A 25,111-nucleotide genomic window follows, 5' to 3' on the forward strand; every position below is an offset into this window, starting at 1 on the left:
GCTTCACAGAATCAGCAAGCACTTTGGATGGACAATTAGGAAGACGATGAAATCAACCATCCTGTACCAGGAAAACTCTAGTCACATCCCCAGAACTTCATCAGATATGCAGAGCTGAATGGTGTCACTGAATTCTGCTACCTAAGCATTCCACCATCCAATGTTGTCAGTAGATAAGAGCTAGAAAAACAAATTAAAAAGAAGCTAGTATGTCCTGTGGAGACTCACGGACCCAGTGTGGCAAAGATGAGGTATCAAGAGAAGCAGTGTTGCCTAGTGGATTAGACCGCAGTCTGGAGGACCAGGGTTCTAATCCTCTCTCCTGTCTGCTCTGTGACCTTGGGCAAATCACTTAACTTCTCTGTGACTCAATTACCTCATCTGTAAAATGGGGATTAAGACTCTGAGCCCTGTGAGGGACAGGGACTGCGTTCAACCTCATTAACTTGTATCTACCCCAGCGCTTAGTATAGTACCTGGCACATAGTTAGCACTTAACAAATACCATAGAAAAAAGCTCCAGGTCAAATTCAAGATTTATGGACAAGGCTGATGAGAAAATTGTCCCTCCATGACTCATTCAGTATGAAATTGTTATGCTCTGCTCTGCCTGATCGATCAACCAATCGAGGGTATTGAGTGCTTACTCTGTGTAGAGCACTGTACTGAGTGCTTGAACACTGTACTATGAGCTTGATCTGAGCCTAGATTGAGGCCTAAGAGAATTGGCTCTTTTTGAGACAGATAGGAAGTTCAGTGTTCAAAACATTTTGGCTAACAATAGTTTGCTGTAGTTGGATGAGAGAACCCGGAGAAGCAATGGGGAGCTGAAAGACATGGAGGAGAGAGGCCTGCACTAAACTTGAGGGCCCTGAGTAAATCTTTCAGTAGTCCTAAAATCAATGAAGCCTATTTAGGCCAAAATCTGGGAAATAGGGAGATGGTCTGTACAAAGAAATTTTATCTAATGCCTTGTTGACCTAGTACTAATGCGGCATTAGTTAATATGAAAGGAACCTGTAATGTTTCTTAATTTCTAATTGCATCCCAATTTGGCTTGCTCTTGTCCTTGACCTCTGCCTGTAAGTCTTGAATTAAGAATTTTCTCCATTGTCTGCTCTTCTGTATTAGAACCTGCCACCTGCATACTTATTTGCACCTTTACTCAGCCCTTGTTATGAAAGTAGAATCAATTATAACTCATTTATTCCAGTTACTCTGTTAGTGAATGTTTTTGCTTGTCTTCCCCATTAGAGTTTAGGCTGTTTTTGGGCAGGGAATGTGTGTAGTGCTTCTGTGAGAATTTCCCAAGCATTGTGCTTACAATGCATTGCCCTCAGTGGGTGCTCAATAAATATCATTATCCTACTACTCCCCCCTACTTAGACTGTGAGCCCCATATGGAGCAGGGACTGTTTTCAATCTGTGTCTACCCCAGTCCTAAATTAGAACAGTGCTTGACACCTAGTAAGTGCTTAACAAATACCATATTAATCGTAATAATAATAGGAATCGTAATAATTGTAGCAACTTGAATTCATTCATTCAGTAGTATTTATTGAGCGCTTACTATGTGCAGAACACTGTATTAAGTGCTTGGAATGTACCATTTGGCAACAGATATAGACAATCCCTGCCCAATGACGGGCTCACTCGAATGCATAAAGAAAAACAATTGAGGGTGTTTGATGTTTATTTGCTACTCAGTCTCTATTCAGCTGCAGTGGAATTGTTAGCATGCTTCAGGAGGCAAAGGGACCTTTTTCGTTTATGGCATTTGTTAAGCCTTTACTGGGTTCCAGGCACTGTATTAAGCAGTGGGGTAGGTACAGGCAAATCAGGGTGAACACAGTCCATGTCCCACATGGGGTTCACAGTCTGAATCCCCATTTTACAGATGAGGTAGCTGAGGCCCAGAGAAGTGAAGAGCCTGGTCACTCAGCAAACAGAGCAGGGTTTAGAACCCAGGTCCTTCTGACTCTTGGGCCTGTGCTCTATCTATTAGGCAATGCTGCCTCTCGTTCCGAAATCCCAATAGGAGAATGCCCTGATTGCCTGCCAAAGCCACATAAAATTCTTCCTCACCACTAGGCAGAACTGGACTGCTGTTCCTGATCTGGGGCGTGATCGGGGGCCTGGTTTAGCCCACCATCCCCAGAACAAGCCCCGGGGTAAGATGGCAAGCTACACCACGTCATTCAGACATGGCGAGGTTCATGCCGTTCCCCATTAAAACGTGGATGGGATCTGTGCTTTTGTACAAGCCACTTCACTACTCCGGCCCTCTGTTTCCAATTCATATCACATAGAAACTGTGGCATGGTCCACTTCCCTTCTCACAAGAATACTATTGTATAAGCCTTTGAGCCCTCAAAGGAAAGAAGTGGTCTGTAAATGCAAAGCATTATCATTCACATGTGTGCTAAGTCCGTAGACTGAACTAAAAACAGGGAGATGGTTCTAGAATAATGTCATTTTCAGGAAGGGTTTTTAGACTTTGGGGTCCTTGAGGACAGGCACTGGATCTGTTCTGTATCGTGAACAGCACCCGCTTCCTTATTGGTACTCCGGAAGTACTAAGAGCAGTAAAACTGAGTCCATTCTCAAGGAAGGGTCATATGTTGCTCCCATCTCCAGGGTGAAAAACAAACTCCTGGCATCACAGGACTGTTTCTCCACCCATGTGGAATAATTTAATTCCATTAATAACACCAGAAATGGTAAGAAAACATTTGGAAAAAGAGAAAGAAAATGGGGGCGTACAAACCCCATCTAGTTACATCTGAAATTAGGTGCCAATTTGTTTCCCATTATTTTCCATTCTTATTCCGAATCTGTTTTCACTTTTATCTGTGGTCAGACCCAGACATGGCTGCACAAAAGAACATTTCAGAAGACGAGTAGTGCTTGCCTCTTTGCAGTATAGCTTCAGATGACTCTACCACTTTCAGGCTTTTTTAGACGGATTTTCCCAGACTGGCTTGGAGGGTGCAAGTTACATACCGGGGAAGGAAAAGCGATTACTTTTAGATGTACCCAGATCCACCCCATGCAGTTGTGGGGCTGGGCCTTAGATATCCTGGCGAAACTCTGGGCCTGACTCCATCTCCTAGAATCTCCCAGGCGACTGTCATTAACTGCAGTGGATGCTGCATGGGTGTGCCCTGGGGCATGGGCTGGCTGGGTGTGTGAAACATTCTGGCTGGGATGAAACCAAGAGCCAAGAAAGATTAACTATTTATTCGGGTCTTCACCGAATTCTGGAGGCCAGAAGGATGAACACAGCCGCGCCTGAATAACTCATTCATCCACCGGACACGGAAACTTTTTGTGTTGTTGGTTGGACAGCAAACAGCTTACCAGTGTGCTGGTGTCTACACCCCAAACTGTCCCCCTGTTCCTAACCCACTGGCATCACACTCTCTCTCTCTCCCCCTCCTCCCTCACAACCCACTCCCCTTCCCCGCCCACGACTAGAGCTTCGGCCAGAGATGTGTATGTGTGTGTGTGTTTACTGTTTGATTTGAGACTCCCTGGAGTTTGCCCTCTGAAGTTCAGGTTGCAGTAAAACATGTGGAGAGGGAGAACTCTGGTTATAGGCCAAACGTGAATCCAACCTCGGAAACTGTTAATGCTTCCACTGTCAAGAATCAATATTTCTTCGTGATAGTTGACTTTATGGCAGTGTCATTTGTTTTATGTCCCTGTGAAAAGAGCGCATATTCCTTTGGGGTATTTTTTTAATAAAAAAAAAATTGCTCGTGCTTTGCTTTAGAACATATTAAATGGTTCCATGTGTATTATCAGCCTATTGTAGCAGCAGGGGAACAAGAATATGCTCTAGCTATGACCAAGAAGCATCTCTTACGAACCATAGCCTGGGAATCTTTGGGTACAAAGAGTGGGGAAGAATCGACACAAAAGAGCAACGCAGGAGTCTCGAAAACCACCTGGGGGATATCTAAGTAGGTGGCTGACAAGCTGAGTAGCATTGGAGGATGCGCCGCGGATCCCTCGAGGAGAGTGGCATTAAATGGAAAACCTTGGCGTAATTAGTTCTTTGATCTGTAAGAGAAGCCCAGTGTGTTTTAATAAGGTTCCTCCAATAAGCAGGGCCAGTTCTCCAGCCAGGAGTCATCATACCGTGTATCATGGCAATAACATTTGTCTAGAATTGGGCTCTCCTTGATATGTCTCAATACAGAGAGCATCGCTTTGTGGTATCTCCTAATATTTCCTGCAGGCCTTGGAAAACTTCCATAGGCCTAGTCCGGTTTAGACCCAGGGGCTTCCTGAGCCACGAATCAGATGGCCGAAATAGAACAGAATGGAGAGATGCGAATGACCAGTCAGCTTGTCTCCACCTTCCTATCCCCAGATGGCAGTTCGGCCCTGGAGGAGGGGGCCTTGACCGTGGTGAGCTAGATTGTTAGCCTCAACTGTCAGCAGCCCTAAGAGTAGTTCTGGTTGACCTGGGCATCTTACCTTGCAGTGTTCCAAGAGAGCCCTGGGAGTAGAGCATTTTCTAATTTGAGAGTAGGAAGCAGCATGGTATAGTGGAAAGAGTACGGGCCTGGGAGTCAGTGGACCTGGGTTCTGATTCTGACTCCACCAAGTATCTGGTGTGTGAACTTGGACAAGTCACTTAACTTCAGTGTGGCTAAGTTCTGTCATCTTCAAAATAGGGATTAAGTAACTTTTCTCCCTCCTACTTAGACTGTGAACCCCATGTAGGCCTGATTACCTTATATCTACCCCAGTGCTCTGAACAGTGTTCGACACATAGAAAGAGCTTAACAAATACCGCAATTATTATAATTATTATTTGGATGCTCACTTGTACCGTGCACTATATTTAGCACTTGGGAAATCCAAAGACGTGGCATATTCCTTCTCCACAAGGAGCTTACCCTCTAAAGAGGGAGACAGACATAAAAATTTTTACAATTAGCTTAGGATAAGTAATCGAATGTTCAGTGGAATCATTCAGGGGTATTCATTCGTGGCTCAGTGGAAAGAGCACGGGCTTGGGAGTCAGAGGTCATGAGTTGGAATCCCAGCTCTGCCACTTGTCAGCTGTGTGACTGTGGTCAAGTTACTTAACTTCTCTGTGCCTCAGTTACCTCATCTGTAAAATGGGGATTAAGACTGTGAGCCCCATGTGGGACAACCTGATTCCCCAGTGCTTAGAACAGTGCTCTGCACATAGTAAGCGCTTAACAAATACCAACATTATTATTATTAAGTGCTTACTTTGGGCAAAGCACTGTGCCCAACACTTGGGGGAGTACGATACTAATGACGCGCATGATCCCTACTCTCAAGGAGCTCACAGTCCAACTTAGCAGCGAGAATGGAGTAGGGATGATGAAGCAGAAAAAAAATGAGTGCCTGAGTGAGATCGGTACAGAAGAAAAGTCTAATGTCATGAGCTGGAAATGACGAGAAAGCCTCTTGGTTTAAAATAATTCCGGTAATTGCTCCTTCCTGGAACCCTTGAATGAAACTGGCGTCAAGGGGATGAAAATCAGCCTCTCTTTTCTGTTCGATGGCTTGGTCGCCCCAACCTCGCCCCTTGAAGCAGGACGTGGCTATGTCTGTCTTAGATGTAGCCCCGACCGAAAGTGAGGAGCCGGGACTAGGTGACCGCTTAAGGACCTTTTAAACCATTGGGTTTTATGAGAGGGAAGGTGAGGCTGCGGACTGAAGCCTCTTCCAGGAAATCTCCTTCAGTGTAACTGCCCTTCATATTGAGAGCTGATGCTGCTGACAGTGGGATTCTATCCACGTGTGCGATGGAGACAGAAAAGATCCATGCACTATCACCACTCCAGTCCATGCTGTGAATCCATAAAGATGGTTCCGTGCCGAGCTTCCGTGCTTGCCTTTTGCAGCACCTGTGGCTATTTTTCTGATCTGTTTCTTATCATCCCAATTTTCTGAAAGCCTCGACTCTAGGAGAGCAACCACTCTCCCAATCACTGCACGCCCCGGGGGTCTGTCTCGGCTGCCTCACTTTGTTGGAGATTGGGCTTCGTTTGAATGTTTGTTCTGCCATCCCTACTCCTGTGCGTCGTCTTTTAATCCATATCCCTGCAGCTTGCATTGAGGAATCTACTATCTTCCACTTTGGTCTCATGCCCTTCCCAGTGGAGCTGGGTGTCAAGGACCAGTGTTTTGAAACTGGTTAATTGACTGCATCCCAGAGCCTTGCTTATTGCTCCAAACACGAGGCAAACAAGTAGCGCCCATCCCCGAATTGTTCATATAATCAATAATATCTGTCGAATGCCTTTTGGGTGTAGAACACTGGACTGAGTGCTGAGGGAGCCCAACTGATGAAGAAGACACAGACCCTTCCCACAAGGATCTTACAATCTAGCCGAGTTACTCTGCTATTTTTTCTTTTAAGCAATCCAGGATATTGGCTCTTCCACTGCTATTGAGGGAGTGACGGATTTTGGTGACCGCCCTGTGTGTCTGAATGGGATCTGAATAGAGTCTTACCAACAGTAGTGTCCAGTAGAGTCTTCTCCCACTCCCTTCTGCATCACCCTGACTTGCTCCCTCTTTTCTTTCCCCCCTCCCAGCCCCACAGCATTTATGGACAAATCTGTAATTTATTTATTTATGTTCCTCTCCCACCACCTGCCCCATCCTCCCAGATGGTAAGCTCATTGTGGGCCGGGAATGTGTCTGTTTATTGTTGTATTCTTCCAAATACTTTACAATGCTCTGCACACAATAAGTGCTCAATAAATAAGATCGATTGAATGAATATCAACCCCGCAAGCACTTATGTCCTTACTTAAAAATCACCTCCTCCAAGAGGCCTTCCCAGACTGAGCTCCTCTTCCCCCTCTACTCCCTCTGCCATCCCCCCTTTACCTCTCCGCAGCTAAAGCCTCATTTTCCCCTTTTCCCTCTGCTCCTCCACCTCTCCCTTCCCATCCCCACAGCACTGTACCCGTCCGCTCAACTGTATATATTTTCGTTACCCTATTTATTTTGTTAATGAATTGTACATCGCCTTGATTCTATTTAGTTGCCATTGTTTTTACGAGATGTTCTTCCCCTTGACGCTGTTTAGTGCCATTGTTCTTGTCTGTCCGTCTCCCCCGATTAGACTGTAAGCCCGTCAAACGGCAGGGACTGTCTCTATCTGTTGCCGACTTGTTCATCCCAAGCGCTTAGTACAGTGCTCTGCACATAGTAAGCGCTCAATAAATACTATTGAATGAATGAATGAATGAAAGCTGTAATTTATTTATTTATATAAATATCTTCCCATCTAGACTGTAAGATCGTTGTAGGCAGGAAATGTGTCTATCAAATCTGTTATACTGTACACTCCCAAGCGTCTAGGACAGTGCTCTGGACACAGTAATTACTCAGTAAATGCGATTGATTAATTCATTAGTCAACTTTGAAAACCAAGGAACTATATATATATCGTTCCTTTATATATATATATATATGTATATAAAACGGTCCCTGTTATAGCATTCTTCTTTTAGTGCTCTTTCACTGCAAAGATCACTTTGGCTTAAATACTTCCCTTTCTATCCTCCCCAAATTTTGAAGTATTTTGACAGACTTCATTAGAGTGTTTAAAGTTCATTTCAATTTAGCATTAGAAGATGGCAGATCTGTTTAGCACCAGATGCCTTTTTGCCGAGTAGGATGATAAAAATAACCGGAAAATGGGGATTAAGACTGTGAGCCCTATTTGGGACGTGGACTGTGTCCAACCTGATTATCTTGTGTCTATCCCAACACTTAGTACAGTGCCTGGCACATAGCAAGCCCTCAACAGATACCATTTTGAAAAAAATATACATACATATATACACATAAAAAGTATCTAAATCAAAACGTTATACTTTTACATATTCTTTGAATTGCTATTTGATCATGTAAACATATTGTGTTTTATAGCTGTTATTTATTTTGGGGATATGAAGAATGCATGCCTGCATGCAGTTTACATAAATTTCTTATATGAGACTTTGTTTAGCACTTTTGTACTGAATGGTCTATTTTCAAAGACTTAATTAAGAACACTAAGTGGGCTATAGCTGCATTTATAGGGGTGGAGGAAGAGAGTGTTTGAATATGTGTTTGTCCAGTTGGCTCTGTGTCACAGTGTCAATTTGTTATCTGGCCAGTTCATAACCCAGCTGAACGTTCCCAAACCCGACGAACAACCTCTCCATATGAATAAAGCTGGGTGAAGGGATAGCTTTGCAATTTGAAAATGAATAAACACCAGGAACAAGTAGAAACAGCGTGAGAAGCAGCATGGCTTAGTGGGGTGTAGCGATGGTTTTGAAATTTAATAATGATGATGAAAATGAATATATTTTACAAGAGGAACAAGAAGAAACAGTGTGAGAAGCAGCTTGGCTTGGTGGATAGGGCATGGGCCTGGGAGTCAGAAAGACCTGGGTTCTTGGGCTTGGGAGTCAGAGGTCATGGGTTCGAATCCTGGCCCTGCCACTTGTCAGCTGTGTGACTGTGGGCAAGTCAGTTCACTTCTCTGTGCCTCAGTTACCTCATCTGTAAAATGGGGATTAACTGTGAGCCTCACGTGGGACAACCTGATGACCCTGTATCTACCCCAGCACTTAGAACAGTGCTCTGCACATAGTAAGCGCTTCACAAATACCAACATTATTTCACTTCTCTGGGCCTCAGTTACCTCATCTGTAAAATGGGGATTAAGAGTGTGAGCCCCATATGGGACAGGAACTTTGTCCAACCTGATGAACTTGTATCTACCCCAGTGTTTAGAACAGTTCTTGGCATATAGCAAGCGCTTTACCAATGCCATAATTATTATTATTACTGGTGAACGGGGAGAGGGCTGTCCTGTGACATATAGTGATCAGGTGGGTAATTAATCGATAGTACTGGTGCAACACCTTCACTGTGCAGAGCACTGGACAAAGAGCTAGGGAGAGTACAATAGGGTCAGAAGCCATGATCCCTCTCTGAAGCACAGATGGTCTCTAGAGGTAGCCAGCATTGGACATTGGTCATCGGACACCGGTCTGACACTGGTCAGACGTAGGATGCTAGAGCAGACAGTCCATCAACCTGTTCCAGCTTAGCAGTTCCTGGGAATTTCTGAGACTTTGGGACTGGATCCTACTGACTGGATACCTGAACTTCAACAGAAAAACAGCCGTGGAAAATAAAGCTCAGTGAGTCTCAGCATTACGTCTATTTTTCCCCTTTCTAAAAGAATGTAACTTTAAGTGCCCGCAGAGAGTATTATTAAGGAGGCGAACGAAGATGGAAATGTAAAACCACAGCAGATAAATATTCTGAGTGCTGTATATTTAAATACTTACGTAGCTCAGCATGCCGTCTCTCTTCAAGATTTAGAGCGGGGGGTGGGGGGGGGGTGTTGACTACTATCAAGGATAAAGCTGAGCAAAAATAACAGATGGCCTTGAAATTAATTGGAAAATGAATATAATCTATACCAGGTACATATACACGGAGTGAAGTAACTCCTGGCATCCTTCAATTGATACGGAATCTTCAAGTTCCGGGAAAAACGTTCGAATCCAGGGAAACTACCCAAAGTATTGTATTTTATGATTTTTTTTCCCCGTGAGTGACTGAACAAGCTTTATAAACATGCCCTACACCTGTAATAGCCAGCATTATGGTAGGTAACTAGGGAATATTCACTGCATTAGGAAGAAATCTGCACATCAGATCAGGCAAGGAACAGCTGGTGGAGACATCAGTCTGAGAATCAGACTAATCTACGAAAGGTATTTGAGTTAGCATTAAACATTTCTGCATCCGCTGGGTGAAGAAGCTAGACCTGGGGCCTCCTGGCTGAATAAAGTGGTTGTCACTGGCTCGTTGGATGTCTTTCAGGAACTGTGCAGCTCTTGATTAGACATGCTGCTGAGCTAATATTTACCGGGTAAAGTGTTTGTTCCTCTGCTCGGAGCTGATGCTGTAGAGGTTTTGAAATGGTAGCGGCCTCCAAGTTCATATCAATGTCAGGAGGTTCTCAGAGCTGGGTGTCCTTGTTCCTTTGGTACTGAGAGGAGTGTGCCAGTAGAAGTACGCATGGAGAAGCAACAGAATAAGTAAGTTTCTCTTGGAAAGCGGATAAGCCCAGAAAAAGCAAAGAACTTCTCCTCTGGCCCAAGGCAAATTGTTTGGCAGCTCGGGAGAAATAGCGCTCGGTTCTGCTCTGGGGTAAACAACTGGAAACTTGGGAAAAGCGGTAAGCACTCTTGAGCCTAGTGAGAATAGGCTCCCCTCACCCCCAAGTTTGGCTTCCCCAAATGCACTGGAGTTTGGAGTTTAATATTTTTCTGGGCACTTTTCAGTTCCCATTCTTCTGTCAGGAATGATGAAAAATTGCATTAATCTAGTTTACGTTTTTAATAAGCTGGCCCCCAAACGTACAAACAAACTCAATAATCCCAGGGCTCAGAGACCACAGTGAGAGGAAGGGGGGCGGGGGGGAGAGAAGATTGAAAGGAAAACCACAGATTCTGGAGAAGGCCCAGCAAGCCCAGTAAAATGAAAACCCACAAGTGCACATGGCAAAGGATCAAAGGTGATGGGGTGTGTGGGCGGAAGGTGGTGCTGATTTGCCCAGACAGTCGGCAATGGAAAAATTCCATTAGAACCAAGCACCTGCTGCTTTGCGATTAGAGTAAGGGAACAGCACTTTGTCTTGAAGTTAAGGGGATTAAGGGAAATGGCCAGAAGGTGGAAAAAAAGCACGGGCGAAAGGATGGGGAATTGGTTAAGGAAACTGATCGTTGCGCATTTCGAGGCGGAGGCACCGCTGCTCCATGTTGCTGGTTTCAATCTGATTTTAATTTGGAGCTCCAGGCTTTTTAGCTTTCTTCTGAAATGTAAAAGGCCTCTCTTAATGCCAGTAAGTGGGCGGGCAAAGGAGCTTTGGATGATTTCCGAAAGTTGTGGCTCAGTCCCGTGGATGGGTGTGTCCGGCTTGTCTCCCTGTCTTCCCTGGTTGTGGAGGTCAGGGGAGACCATCACTGCCTCCTGCTCCCTCCCCGATTTAGTCTTTACCGCTGAAGTCTCTGCCCTCTCTCAGCCAGACTGCCAAAGCCTCTGAAAGCCACAGAGGAACGCAGATGGAACGGCAGCCCTAGCCGAACGACGACAGCAAAAACAACAGAGACTCAAGCCCAACCCGGGTCTCCCCAACTTGCCCTGCAGCATTTTGACGTGCTTTATGGCTTAGATATTTTCAGTCCCCGTGATTTACACGGCCTTTCGGAGTTCGGCATCAAGTTCCCAAACACCCACCCTGTCCTCTGTCCTGTGGCTTTGGGGGAGGTATTGATCGAGCACCCCTTCTAAACTGACGTGAGGGGAAATCTGGATTGTATTCGAGACTTTTGCCCAGTTCCCTGGAGCTCCAATCTAAATGCTGCCTATCCTGCTAAATATTTGAAATTAAAATAAAACAGATGATTGAAATGTGAGATAGCAGAAGAACAGAAGTAACTCGAGAGAGAACAGTTTATGTTCTATTTCATTTTGCTTGTTGAAGTGAATAACCTTGTCAGCTTGATAGTGATGGGAGACTTTAATTACCCAGTTATCTACTGTAAAAGCAACTCAATGGCCCATAGATCATCACACAGGTTTGGCTGGATTGCACTGGGGACAATTTGCAAGTGTAGAAAGTGGGGGAATCATCTCGCAAACATGACCTTTTTGATTTGATCCTTACTAACGGGGAAGAATCGAGGGATTTACGGGTGGCTGGACTTCTCGGTGGGAGCGCGCGCAAGATGATTGATTTTAAAACTTGAAAGTAAGGGAGGAAAGAAGTCAGAAAGATAAAGAAAATGAACTTTAAGAAAGCAAATATGAACAAGCTTGGGCACTAGGAGGAAGAACCCTTGGAAGGGAAGCCTAAGTAAGGCAAGAGAGTCCAAAGTAGCCAGCTGTACTTCAGAAAGCCAATTCTACCGGCTCAGGAACAAACTAGATTTAATCACCATGTTGAGGAAAGGGACTGTACCTATACTTCTGCATCTATAGTTCCCTGGAGAACTTAAAGCGGGTAGCCTAACGGTCCACTGCTCTGAGACTCAGGATACCTGAGTTCTAGTCCTGTTCTACCTGCTGAGGCTCTGCCACTGATGGTGGAATTTTCTGAACGAAAAACCACTAAGGGCATTCAACAGGAATCCTGCAAGATAGCGGGCAAAAATGTGGATGGCGAAGACTTGGGCATCATGGCACAGCACGAGCATTGGGCTGTGGTCACTTTAGCCATAAATGGGTCCTTTGTGTTTACTTCTCAATGTTCTCCGTGGCCTGGGGGGAAATGTAAGAGGGGGGATGAGAGACCACACTTGGCACTGCACAAGTAACTAGGACTATAACCAATTTCTTCGTGCAGGCTCTTAAGTCCTGAAGTCCCAGGACTGAGGCTTACCCTGATATTCCTTAGTGGCAGACTCCATTAACATTTAGGCCAGCTTGTTTGGGCGTGGGAAAGGGTGTTCTTTTTTCTTCGGTTTCTCTTTGGGCCTAATTCAATCTCTTCTACCAGATCTTTAGTTCTCTTTCCTGACACTTCCTCCCAGCATAGTGCCATTCTTCAAGAGAAAAAAATTTATAGTTTATATCAAGCGTAAAGGCCAGCTAGTTGATGACGGCTCATACTGAAGATCCCTCCATGAATGCAGAGATGACTGACGATCCATTCTGTAATGTGTGCATAGAGATGGGGCCTCACTGCACTTCAGTGTTTGCTACTTTGATTGCCCATTTCAGGTTATTAATCAGGCATTTGGTTTTCCAATCTTCCTGAGGAGCATTGTTGTCTAGTGTAATGAACATGGACCTGGGGCTCAGAGGAACTGGCTTTTGATCCCAGCTCTATCACTTGTCTGCTGTGTGACCAGGGGCAAGTCACTTTACTTCTCTGTGCCTCAGTTCCCTCATCGGTAATATGGGGATTGAGACTGTGAGCCCTATGTGGGACAGGGACTGTGTCCAACCTGATTATCTTGTATCTACCTCAGTGCTTAGTACAGTGCCTGGCACAGAGTAAGTGCTTAACAAACTCCATTATTACTAGTAATATTAGTAATATACTAATAACGAATTAGAAGCAATACTAATACTACTATTAATAATACCAATACGGCTATTATTATTAATAGTAGTATTAGTATCATCTTGAAGCTTCTTCTCAAGAGTAGCAATCTTAATCCTGACAGCCAGGCTGGTCTGCCTACTGTGACTTGGCCGTCTCTTCTCCCAGCAATGTTATTTCTCCTCCTTCATCGACTTCCATGCCCATTATCCCCCCCCAGACCCTCAATTTCCTCCCCAAACTCTCTGTGACCCACCACTTCCTCTTCTTCTCATCCCTGATGATCTTCCCAACTACTCAGTTGACCAAACTGAAACCATTCAGTGTGTGCTCACCAAAGTCTCTTCTTCACCTCTCTATCTCCCTCATCTTTACCCTATTTATTAAGTTAATGAGATGTATATCACCTTGATTCTATTTATTTGCTATTGTCTTTGTCTGTCCGTCTCCCCCCATTAGACTGTAAGCCCGTCAAAGGGCAGGGACTGTTTCTATCTGTTACCGATTTGTACATTCCAAGTACAGTGCTCTGCACATAGTAAGCGCTCAATAAATACTATTGAATGAATGAATGAATGAATCTCCACACCTCCCCGTATCCACTCTCATATTCTGTTTGGCCATCTCTCAAGAGGGGATCTGCTTGCTTTCGAAACCCACCTCCTCTACCTGGGCCTTGAAACCCCATCCCTACTCACCTTCTAAAAATGTTTGCACCCACTCTTCTTTCCTTCCTGAATGCTGTCTTAAAATACTGCCTTCACACTTGCCCATAGCTCGCCTATCCTTAGAAACAACAACAAACAAAAGCCAATTCTATCTGGATGATGCTTCACCCTCCAGTTTTTGCCCCATCTCTCTTCTCTTCCTGTTCAAACTCCTCAAAGAGGTTATATACAGCCATTGTCTCCTCTTCCTCTCTTTGAGCTCCTTTCTTGACCCTCTGCAGTTAGGTTTCTTCCCTCTTCAGTCCACTGAGGCCACTCTCTTCAAGGTCAGGAATGGCTTCCTTCCACCTACTGCATTCTGCCTTCGTACATCCAAAAGGACCTTCTGTGGACCTCGAGTTCCTCATAAAAATTGTTTTATTAATCTTTGTTTCATTCTTGTCAGAGAATGAGAGAACACAAATACTGCTATTTCTGTTTTACTGATGCAGTAATCAGTGAACTACAGACAGGCAGGCTGTCTCGCAAGATATTTTATCAAATCCTTGGACGATCTAGGAGAATTCTGTACTTCGTGCTTTCTGGCCTTTAGGAGATCCTTGAGACTCTCCTTCGATTGTGTCTGTGTAAGCTTGAACTCACAGACTTCGCCACTGGAACCAGGCCCAGCTGGACATTTGGCTGCTGCCTGTCGGTCTGAATGTAAATCTTGGGCCAGAGTCACAGCCTGATCTGAGCTTCAGCTATTCAGTAACTGGAGGGCAATTGAAGCAATTATCCAGAGGATTCAAGCAAAAACACCCACAGTCCCCTCTATTTTGTAGGAACTACGTTACAGATGAAAAATTATATTTTTGTGCTTTGGGGTTTTTTTTTTTTGCTTCGGTTGTCGGATTAGTTAACTTTCTCAATCCTCCACTTCAGGTGAAAACCTAACATAAGCCCGATTTTAGAGTATTTGTCTTAATAAATAAAGTGTTTATTTTTTCTCCAACATGTCACTGAGGGAATCATTTCTATTTTCTAGGTAAAATAGAAATCCTCTGCAGAATAAATGTGTTTGTAAATCACTGTAGCTATAGCAGCAGTGAAAATCTCTCACAAAAGACTTTTTTTAAGGTATTTGTTAAGCACCTACACTACGTGCCAGGCATTGTACTAAACACTGCGGTAGATTCAGGCTAATCAGGTTGGTCACGTTTCTTGTCCCAGGTGAGGCTCGCAGTATTAATCCCCATTTTACAAATGAGGTAACTGAGGCCCAGAGAAATTAAGTGACTTGTCCAAGGTCAACAGCAGACAAGTGGCGGAGCTGGGACTAAGCCATGCTACTTCTCAGAGGGCGTCTAACCAAGTGGGAATTAGCTTGGAAGATGGTTGGTCTGAATCCTAGATCTGTATTGCTATTATTTGTCTGTTATCTGATGACTTTACATCAGTGCCCCGCCACGGGGCTGCCTAGTTCAAATCTATCACATCTCACTAGTTGTCTGGAGGCCTAGTATTTGGTGAATACTCTGAGATTTGGGGATGAGAGGACCCTTTTATATGTTTTTTTAAAAATAGCATTTTTTAAGTGCTTACTATGTACCAAGCACATTCTAAGCACTGGGGTAGATATAAGTTTATCAGGTTGGATATATTCCTTGCCACGCATGAGGCTCACAGTCTAAATTGGAGGGAGGAAGATTTAATCTCCATTTTACAGATGAGGTAACTGAGGCGCAGAACAATTAAATGACTTGCCCAAGGTCACCCAGCAGGCAAGTGGTAGAGCTGGTATTAGAACCCAGGTCCTCTGACTCCCAGGCCCGTACTCTATCCATTAGGCCATGCTGCTTCTTATCTCTGTAAGTTCTCTCACTCTCTCTCTCATTTTCCTGTTATTTTCACTCCTTTAATTTTGGGTTACTGCCCTATCCTTCCTCTATGGAAGCCCTGTTCATTAACATAGCTAGTTCTATGGACCCGTTTAATTTCCTTTTATTTTTTTAATAACATTTTCCTAAGTTGATGATAATTTTATAAACACTATGTTAGTGATTTAAAGCTTTTTAACCATGTAGGCCTGAACAAATATGGAAGCGTGTAACTGAGCCATCCATATGAATGAGTTTGACATGCCTAGAATGGAGCTTTTTATTAGCCCTGACATAAATAAAACTGGAAAAGGCCAAATATATAAATGTGATACTGCTTACCTATCACAACAACCGAAGACCACTAAAATGTAAAGTTCAGAAAACCAGCAAAAAAGAAACATGGGAAAGAATTAAATGTAAAACCTAAGTGCAATTCTCAAAACTATTGGGCTATATGAAAAAAAGAAGTCTTAATGTCTTTCCAGAAAGCAAAGAGCTGAATGTCATTAAATATCTGAAAGTCCTTATGGCTTTCCAAGAAAAAAGGAGCATTATTAAATGCCTGGGAGATTCAAATTAAAACTCCCCCTTTCTTTTTTCTCAGTTTTCTCTTATTTGAGCCACAGAAAGATCTGAGTGTTACTCTAATCATAAAATAAAAGACCTCCTGATCATTAAAAGTCACAGTGTAATGTAGCTCCACAGGACTGAAATCCAGGTAGGCTAGCCAAGTGTTTTAATGGCAAAAGTGCTCCCATGCTGTCTTGTTTGTCTAGGCAACGTCAGAAAGCAGAGGAGCCCTTTGCCTTTGAAAGCTGGATTCTTTCTCCCCCCACCCCGAGAAACGCTGTAGCCTCAATTCCCTCTGACTCCAGGGTCACGGTTAGGGTTTCCTCTAGCTGTTGGAAATAGAGCAGCCAAGAAACCATCTCAGGGAGTGAGAAACATGAAGGTTGACTTGTTTGAAAAGACCGGTCCGATGGAAGCAGCGGCAGTTCTTTAACCTATAGGCATTTTGGATCCAGAATTTAACAGAGTTAGGAAGCTTGTGTGCCAGTTTTCATTGGTGAAGCATCACTTGGTGGGTCTTGGGAGGTTGGATTCATGTGAGTTTGACTCTGAGGCTTTAGGATCCAAAGAATCCAAACAAGTCAAAGCAGAAACCAGCTAAGCCTGCCATTGCCTGGCTGTGAGTTTAAATTTGGAGAGCCTGAAACTTAGCTCCAGTCTTCAGAATCTCATATATTGTAGTAGGCCTCAGTTCAGATTTTGCTGCCGCCTTTTCTCAAGGCTTAAGCTGATTGAAACCATATCTCTAGCCTGTGAGTACATGAGCAAATTGAGATGGAGAACTATGAAGGCAAATGATATCATTCAAGGCAAAAGACACCATTCCTCCTTTTCTCCACTCCGGATTATTCTGCTTTAAGAATTGAGACCAATTTAGTGAGCATGGCTATTTCGCCCTCCCTCTCCCCCCCCCCGACACAATAGATACATTTTCTGTCACTACATTTATGTAGCATTCTCCTTTAACTGTAGACATGGCCAGATACATCGATTGACCCATATAATTGGGACATCCAAGTAGGGCTTTCTTGAAATCTGGTATGGTGTGAACCACCCATTTACTCACCTTAAATCAGCACATTTTAAGATAATTTAATCAAATAGGCTCCAGTATCTGGATCTTGAATAAGGGTCTATTTTGGTTATTCTGTGGAAATTCATTCAGTCGTACTTATTGAGCACTCACTGTGTATTTACTGTTCTCTCCCTGACGCTAAGAATTTTAGAGAATCTTAATAAAGACCGAGAGAAATGGGCTAAGATCTGTGAAAACAGCTAAACTAAACAAAAGGAATGAACCCTGACAGTCCCAGAATGCTATCTCATTGCCTTCAGAACCTTGGTTTTCTAGGCATCTTATAACATGACCCAAGTTGTGCCGTGCATTTTGTCTCTTAGAAAAGATGTCTGAAGGCACATTTCTTCTCATTGACCTCTCTCACTGTGTCATGCTAATAATTTTAATAGTTTTATCTGCTCCTATCTCGTATATAACGGGTTTAATGTGTTCTAACTGTATTCCTTTGTTTTGAGTCTTGGGAAGCTATGGAAGATTGGTGCCATGCTAAAAAAAATTGTTATTATTATTGCTATGATGAGGAATTCAAATGCTGAAGGAAAATTGTGAAATTCCTTGTTCGTGGAACCATCATAATTTAAGTAAAGTGAAGTTTGGCTTCTTGTTACACCAGTAAGCCTTGAAGATTAAATAGTATCTACAGAATGTATCTTAGAACTATGCTAGGGAAGTCAAAATAAAAATATTTTGGTATTGAATTTCATATATTGTAAAACAGATGTTTGGTTTTTCATTTGCTTGATTTTCGGAAACGAGGAGCCTAAATAATAAATTAAAAGAGACGTAATCCAACTAGCTGTCTTTTTTCCATTCCTCTAATAATGGGGCCGGACTGTAGAGGAAGAGTCTTGAATTCATTTAACCACTTACATGCTGATCAGTTACCACTGAGCTGACGTTGGTAACTGGATTTGTTTTTAAATGGTATCTGTTAGACGTTTACTATCTGTCAGTTACCTTACTAAACACTGGGGTAGATATAAACTAATCAGGTTGGCCACAGTCCAGGTTCCATGTGGAGTTCACAATCTTAAATCCCCTTTTTGCAGTGAGGTAAGTGAAACACAGAGAAGTCAAATGACTTGCCCAAGGTCACACAGCAGACAGGGGGTGGAGCCGGGATTAGAACCTGGGTCCTCTGACTCCCAGGCCCATGCTTTATCCACTAGGCAGTAATGCTTTCCATAGTCGTATGGATATTATTCCAAAGGCCTGGGGAAATGGTTCTATGGCAGTAGTGGATCTGGGAATCAGGGCGACTGCCGACCAGCCAGAAGAAGGAAACCTCTAATTGTCCTCAGGAGTCCCACCCAGTGAGGTTGGAATGCAACAAGCCCGTAAACTCATTCTGGGCAGGGAATGAGTCTCTTTGTTGTTGTACTGAACTCTCCCAAGCACTCAGTGCAGTGTTCTGCACACAGTTAAGCACTCGGTAAATATGATTGAGTGAACAAGCTTCATCTTCAGCATGACTCTGCCTTGTCTTTCAGTGTAATTCATGATTGAGTAGGGCTTATAGGTGATAGAATTGAAATCTGCCCAAGAAGACAGAGATAGCATTAAGGTCAATATCATATTGTACTCCTCCAAGCATGTAGTTCAGTGCTCTGCACACAGTAAGTGCTCAGTAAACTCTGTCGATAGATTGACTGATTGATGCAGGGAGACATGATGAACCAGTGGAGGATTTTGAAGAGGAACAGTCCTCTAGACTGTAAGCTCACTGTTGGAAGGGAAAATATCTACCACCTTCATTGTACTGTACTCTCCCAAGTGTTTAGTTCACTGGTCTGCACACTGTAAGAGCTCAAGATATGACTGATGAATTGTTTGAGATGGGCACCAAGCAGCCCTTCAGGAAAACGATCCAGTCAGCACCTTGCAGTATCGACTGGAACAAACTCCTTGAGGGCGGGGATCTTTTCCGCCAACCGTATCACACTGTACAGTCCCAATCGCTTAGTACAGTGCTCTTCACGCAGGACGAGCTCAATAAATACCATTGACTGATTGGAGAGGGGAGAGGCTGGAGGCAGGGAGCCTGATAGGTGGCTTGCAGCTGGTAAGGGGAATTCTTGTCAAGGTGCCAATCAGTGTGTGACGTGAGGGAATACCCCAGGTGAAACATTGAGTCACAGAGAATCCTCACTACAATACGGAAGTTCACGACCTGGGACACGGTTGAAAGGCCCCGTGTTTCCCGAAACACCGTGGAGTCACAAGGAGTTATCGTCAGCGAGGACATAAATGCAAGTCCTTGGCTTCCCTTTCAACCACCCCCAACCATTTGGAAAATAATAAAATCCCTTTCCTGGGATTAGCCGGTGACAAGCTCCCTCGACAAGCTCCCTCCCGCCTCTCTTGTTTTGCAGGGCCAGCTGTCCGATACAGCCAGTTCCCGATGTCGGAGCCGAGACCTCCTCCTCTCCTGGGGCAGCACACCGAGGAGATCCTGAGGAATACCCTCGGCTATGACGACAGCGCCGTGGCCGACCTCCTCCGCCGCGGGGTAGTGGAGCAGCACGAGGTTAAGTGAGGAGCCGTCATTTCCGCTGCTCCTCATGACGGCCGGCTGCACGTTCGTGGCGGGAGGCGGTCTTCCGTGCCCTTTGACCCACATGCCGATCCCCGATTTGAGGGGGAAGGAATCGGGGCTCCCGTTTTTAAACGCCAACATTTCAAAGACTGGAAGCGTCTAAAAGCAGATTCCCATATGTGTAATGATTTATTTTTTTCTTTTCCTGGTAAATGTACTGCTCGTACTAATTATGTTAATTGCTTGAATGTTTGTCTCCACGAAGGCGCACGCTGAATGAAAAAGAGCAGAGCCCTGTGACACTTGTTCGCGGTGCTGTCCATATGCTCATAAAGCCCTTGTTTAAGCCATTGTTATGAAATCAAAGCAATAAGCAAAATGACAGTGTTTGTGATTGATTTTAAACAGAATAACTTAATTTTAAGCTCATGAACCCTTTGTTAATCCACAATTTCAACCGTGAACTTTACCGTTGTCCAGTGTAAAACCGAGTTCCATTCTCATGCTTCACTGTGTAAATATTTGCTTTACATTACATTAGAGGGATGATCCAGGAGTGGCTCGTGGAGAGTAGATGCCTTCGGTCACACTTCTTTTCTGCAGGATCAAACGGAGGCAGGGTTCAGAGTCAAGTGCAGAGGGAACATTTTCAACCTGATCGAATGGATCCAGCTGTTGTAGTCAAGGTGACCTCAGGTACTCAGTGGTATGTAGAAATGGCCCGGGAATTGGGGGAGAGAGGGGTGGGGAGGTGTGAAGAAAATACCCCTCTTCTCCACCAGTGCGTTCGGTGGCCCCCAGCCTCAGCTGGTTCGAAAAGCGTCATGCCGTAAACTTCGAGCACATTATCTACGAGGAAAGTAAACACAGTCTTGGAAGGCTCAAAAATGCCATCTGTGTGCCTTTGGAGGGAAGCGGTTTCCCACTGTTGAAGAGTAATAACAAGAAGCAACGTGGCTCAGTGGAAAGAGCCCGGGCCTGGGAGCGGGGAGACTTGCGTTCTAATCCCAGTTCTGCCACTTGCCTACTGTGTGACCTTGGGCAAGACACTTATCCTCTCAGGGCCTCAGTTTTGTCTTCTGTAACAGCAGGGATAAGATACTTATTCCTCTTTCCCTCTTAGTCGGCGAGCCCAAGCAGGATTGGGACTCTGTCCTATCGACTTGTATTCTTAGTACCCTTAGTACAATGTTTGGCACATAGTAAGCACTGGATAAGTGCCACCGTTGTCATTTAAGGTAGTGATGGTGCTTTTGGAGGACCTGTTCGGTGTAATGTATTCTACAAAGCGCTTGGGACTCTAGACTCTGAGCTCGTTGAGGACAGGGAATGTGTCTATTTATTGTTATAATGTACAAGTGTTTAATATGGTGCTTTGCACACAGTAAGGGCTCAAAAAATATGATTGAATGAATGAATAAATTGGAAAGGACAACAAGAGGCATAGAACACGTCCCTTCCCCCCAGGAGGTTACACTCTAAAGGAGGAGTTCCATTACACAATAAAACTGTTGCGAGAAGCGAGTCCGACTTGGTTCCGACTGATGTCCAGCCATCTCCAATGTTTCTCCTGAGTTTGGATCCCGGGCTAGTGATCTTTAACCTTATTCCCAGTTGAGCAGACCACATTTGCTGTAGTTAAGCCTCAATTCACTACTCTCCGTTACCTTATGAAAAAATAGATGTTATCACGTAATAAAGCTGCCGAGGGTATTTTTATATCAGATTTTCACATTTCAGATTCAGTGGTTTGGGTTCAGCTGTTTTGTTGTTTTGGGCAAATTTTTTTTACACTAATGATTTTTTTCCCTGGGGTTAGAGCTCAACAGCGACCATGCTAAAGGCCTAATAAAAACTGATAAATCCCTAATGGCAGCTAGAGTGGATGAGAATTGCCTCCAGATTTCACTAGTGTTTGTAATGTTTAATCAGTCTCCACTGTGTGCGGAACCTTGAAAAAGCGTTTGGGAAATACACTGCCAGTAAGAGACTGCTTTTGCTCTGAAATAATTTGCAATAGCTTATGTAGTTATGTATGACCCTAAATTGTAAATGTGTCTCTAGACTGTAAACTCACTGTGGGCAGGGAATGTATCTACCAATTCTGTTGTATTGTACTCTCCCAAGTGCTTAATACAGTATTCTGTACATAATAAGTGCTTAATAAATGCTATTGATTGATAGATGTATTTCCTACACACCACTGGGGGATACAGACAGGCATAACTTAAGCTCATTTGCACTTACATTCAGGGGAAGGAGCATGGAACTAGAAGTCAGAGGATGTGCGTTCTAATTCCGCTTCGTCACTTGTCCGTTGTGTGAACTTAGGCAACTGCCTTCCCTTCTCCGTGCCTCAGTTCTGCAAAATGGGGACTAAATACCTATTACCCCTAATACTCAGAATGTGAGCTCCATGTGGGACCTGATTATCTTGTACGTACAGTGCTTGGTTTAACAAATACTACAGCTATTATTATCTGACACTGGCCTACTGTGTGACCTGGGGCAAGTTACTTAATATCTCTGGACCTCAGTTTCCTCATCTGTAAAAATGGGATAAAATGCATGCTGAGCCCTTTGTGGGATGAGGTCTATGTCTGATTGCATAATTTTGATTCTGCCCCAAAGCTCAGCACGTAGTAAATGAATGCCATGAGGATAATGATAATAATCATAACAATAACGCTGATAATATACTGGGAGCAGAGAAAAGATAGAGATAAAATTGGTGTGGAAAAATGAAATGAATGAATGACTGGAGTATGTACGTTCAGATGTACATAAGTGCTGAGCGTGGTTGTTGGATGACAACACCAGGGGAAGTGGAAATTAGCTGGGGAAAGCCTGCTAGAGCAGATGGGTTTTCAGGAGGGCTTTGACATTTTTAACTCACTTGTCAACCATTAGTTATTAGCTTGAAGAAAATAAAAGTCCCCTTGAAACATTCACATCTCCATAACCCATTCATGAAATCTGGAAGGCTGCTGCCCATCAGAAGTCAGGTAGGATGCTGCAGATGGGGGATGCTGGTGCGTTAATGTACAATGTAGACATGTATTCATGCCCTCGTGTTAGAAGGAGGTGAGACTGAAGGTTCAATCCTCTCCAGGTGAGGATAGAGAACTGAAAAGATCAAGCTATCGCCAAGCCATTCCACACAGTTGCCTTAAAGAACTTCCTTTGCTGTACTGGTACATTTGCTGTTACTCCTTTCAATTCTCCCTCTTCCTTCCTTTCCTGAATTCTTGGCTCAGGGACAGTAGTCCTTTTGCTAATTTAGGCCGGCCTATCTGCTGCGGTGTTCCCCGTCCCGAATCCACAACTACTTTGAGACCGGGCTTCTCAGCGCTTAGAACAGTGCTCAACGCTTAGAACAGTGCTCTGCACGTAGTAAGCGCTTAACAAATACCAACATTATTATCTTTAAAAATGTTTATTCTCCATCCTCTCTATTTGCATATGTCTAATATAAGTACATCATCCTACAGCTGAACGGGGGTCCTGTTTTCATTGCTTGTCTTTACACGTCCCACTTTAATTCACCCTTCTTCAACGTCCCGTTTAACCAAGCTGTGTGGAGATGAGCGTTATCTCAATGCCTGTCAGCTGATTGACTCTCATGACCTCAGTGCGGGTGATTTTGTCTTGCCGTTGGATGTGGTTGATGTCGATGAAACTGCCGAGAGGCCAGATGGGGGGGGACTCTGCGGAAGGTCCAAGTGGCCTACGAGGAGGAGGACATTATTAAAGCTTTGAGGATGACCAGTATGTTCTGAACCTCGGTGTCCTGTTGTCGCCGGACCGTCAATCTCCCGAAAGCCACGCTGGCCCTCTCAAATGTGCTGTCTCTTCGTTTGTCTCTTTGTTCATCCTTGGGAGAGGTGTTCCTTCAGTAACAGAATTTGGAGGTAGCCTGTAGCTCTGAGGGGTTCCTTATAGGAATTCCTGGGGTTATAGGAGCACTGAGAACTGGTTCCTCTCCCAGGTTCTCCACTATCTACTCAGGGTTGGAAAGCTTGAGACTCAGGGAGACTTGGAAAGGAGGCAGGGTTTTAGGCTTTGAGGAGCAGAAACTTGACTACTTCCACCTTGTTGGGGTCCCACCAGCTCTAGAGCTTCTGGCTCATAATGGATTTGACTCTTGCTGGACTCGGCAGACACCCCTCCTAGAGTCCGAAAGGTGGTCCCCCAAAGGTCGGGTCTCTGGAACGAGTTCAAGAGTTGAGTTCCTCATGTCCATCCCTCTGCTCCCTGCATTGAGCCACCAGCTTGTAGACTGAAGTGTTTTCTCTGTCTTCATTGGGTTTATAGCTGTTCTGCAGTGATTAATATTGTTAATATTGTTACTGTTAATAATATCATCATCAATTGTATTTATTGAGCTCTTCTTGTGTGCAGAGCACTGTACTAGGTGCCTGGGAGAGTACAAGAAGCGGCATGGTGTAGTGGATAGAGCATGGGCCTGGGAGTCAGACCTTGGGCCAGTCACTTCACTTACCTGTGCCTCAGTGACCTCACCTGTAAAATGGGGATTGAGATTGTGAGCCCCACATGGGGCAGGGATTTGTTTGTATCCACTTCAGTGCTTACTACAGTGCCTGGCACATAGGAAGCGCTTAACAGATATCATAATTCTTATTACAATACAACAGGACCGGTAGACATGTTCCCCGCTCTCAATGAACTCACAGTGTAGAGGTGGAGAGAAATTAAAATACATAATTTATTTTATATATTATATAAAATTAATAGATTATAATCTTCTAGATGGCTTCTACAGCATGTGCTTCCTGAGTACAAGCATTAGCCCTTTTGAGTATCTCAGGTAACTGTCTTCAAAGCTTTCAGTGATACTCTCAACATTTTGATTAGGAAGAATTTCCCAGCGGGGATTTCCCGATAAACCAGAGAATTGGTTTCTCCCCGGAAGATGGCACAGTCCATCCAGGACCCTTCAGTTCAGAGTCAACAGTCTCAGCCACTCTGCCCGAACTTCAGGAACCGGGGTCTGCTGGGAGCTGGTGACTCTCTGAGGTGGAGAACTCTGGCCTTGTTTTGCTTTGATTGGGTGCAATGAGGGCCAGCTCACCAGTCCCACCAAACGCCAAGTAGCCCCAAAGCCCTAGTCAAGTAAGCAGATCAGGCCATTGGATTTTGGGCAGTGGAGAAGAAAAAACCCTTGGCCCACCTCGACCCTTACTGTGTTACTCTATATGTCACACTCAGTGATGACCTCACAAGAGATGAAGGCGCAGAGATGTCTGCTGC

General features: G+C 44.3%; 1 protein-coding gene across 2 annotated transcripts in view; it reads left to right on the forward strand.

The window, feature by feature from the left end:
• SUGCT (succinyl-CoA:glutarate-CoA transferase) overlaps positions 1-22,026 on the forward strand; it is a 325,094-nt gene extending 303,068 nt beyond the window's left edge. For both annotated transcript variants that reach the window (XM_029062275.2, XM_029062276.2), the window contains one exon: positions 19,677-22,026. In XM_029062275.2, coding sequence (XP_028918108.1) covers positions 19,677-19,840 — 164 coding nt within the window. In that variant the 3' untranslated portion in view covers positions 19,841-22,026. The remainder of the gene's footprint in view (positions 1-19,676) is intronic.
• The last annotated feature ends 3,085 nt before the right edge of the window (positions 22,027-25,111 follow it).

Source organism: Ornithorhynchus anatinus, chromosome 4, assembly GCF_004115215.2.
Source record: "Ornithorhynchus anatinus isolate Pmale09 chromosome 4, mOrnAna1.pri.v4, whole genome shotgun sequence".
Classification (NCBI taxonomy): Eukaryota; Metazoa; Chordata; class Mammalia; order Monotremata; family Ornithorhynchidae; genus Ornithorhynchus; species Ornithorhynchus anatinus.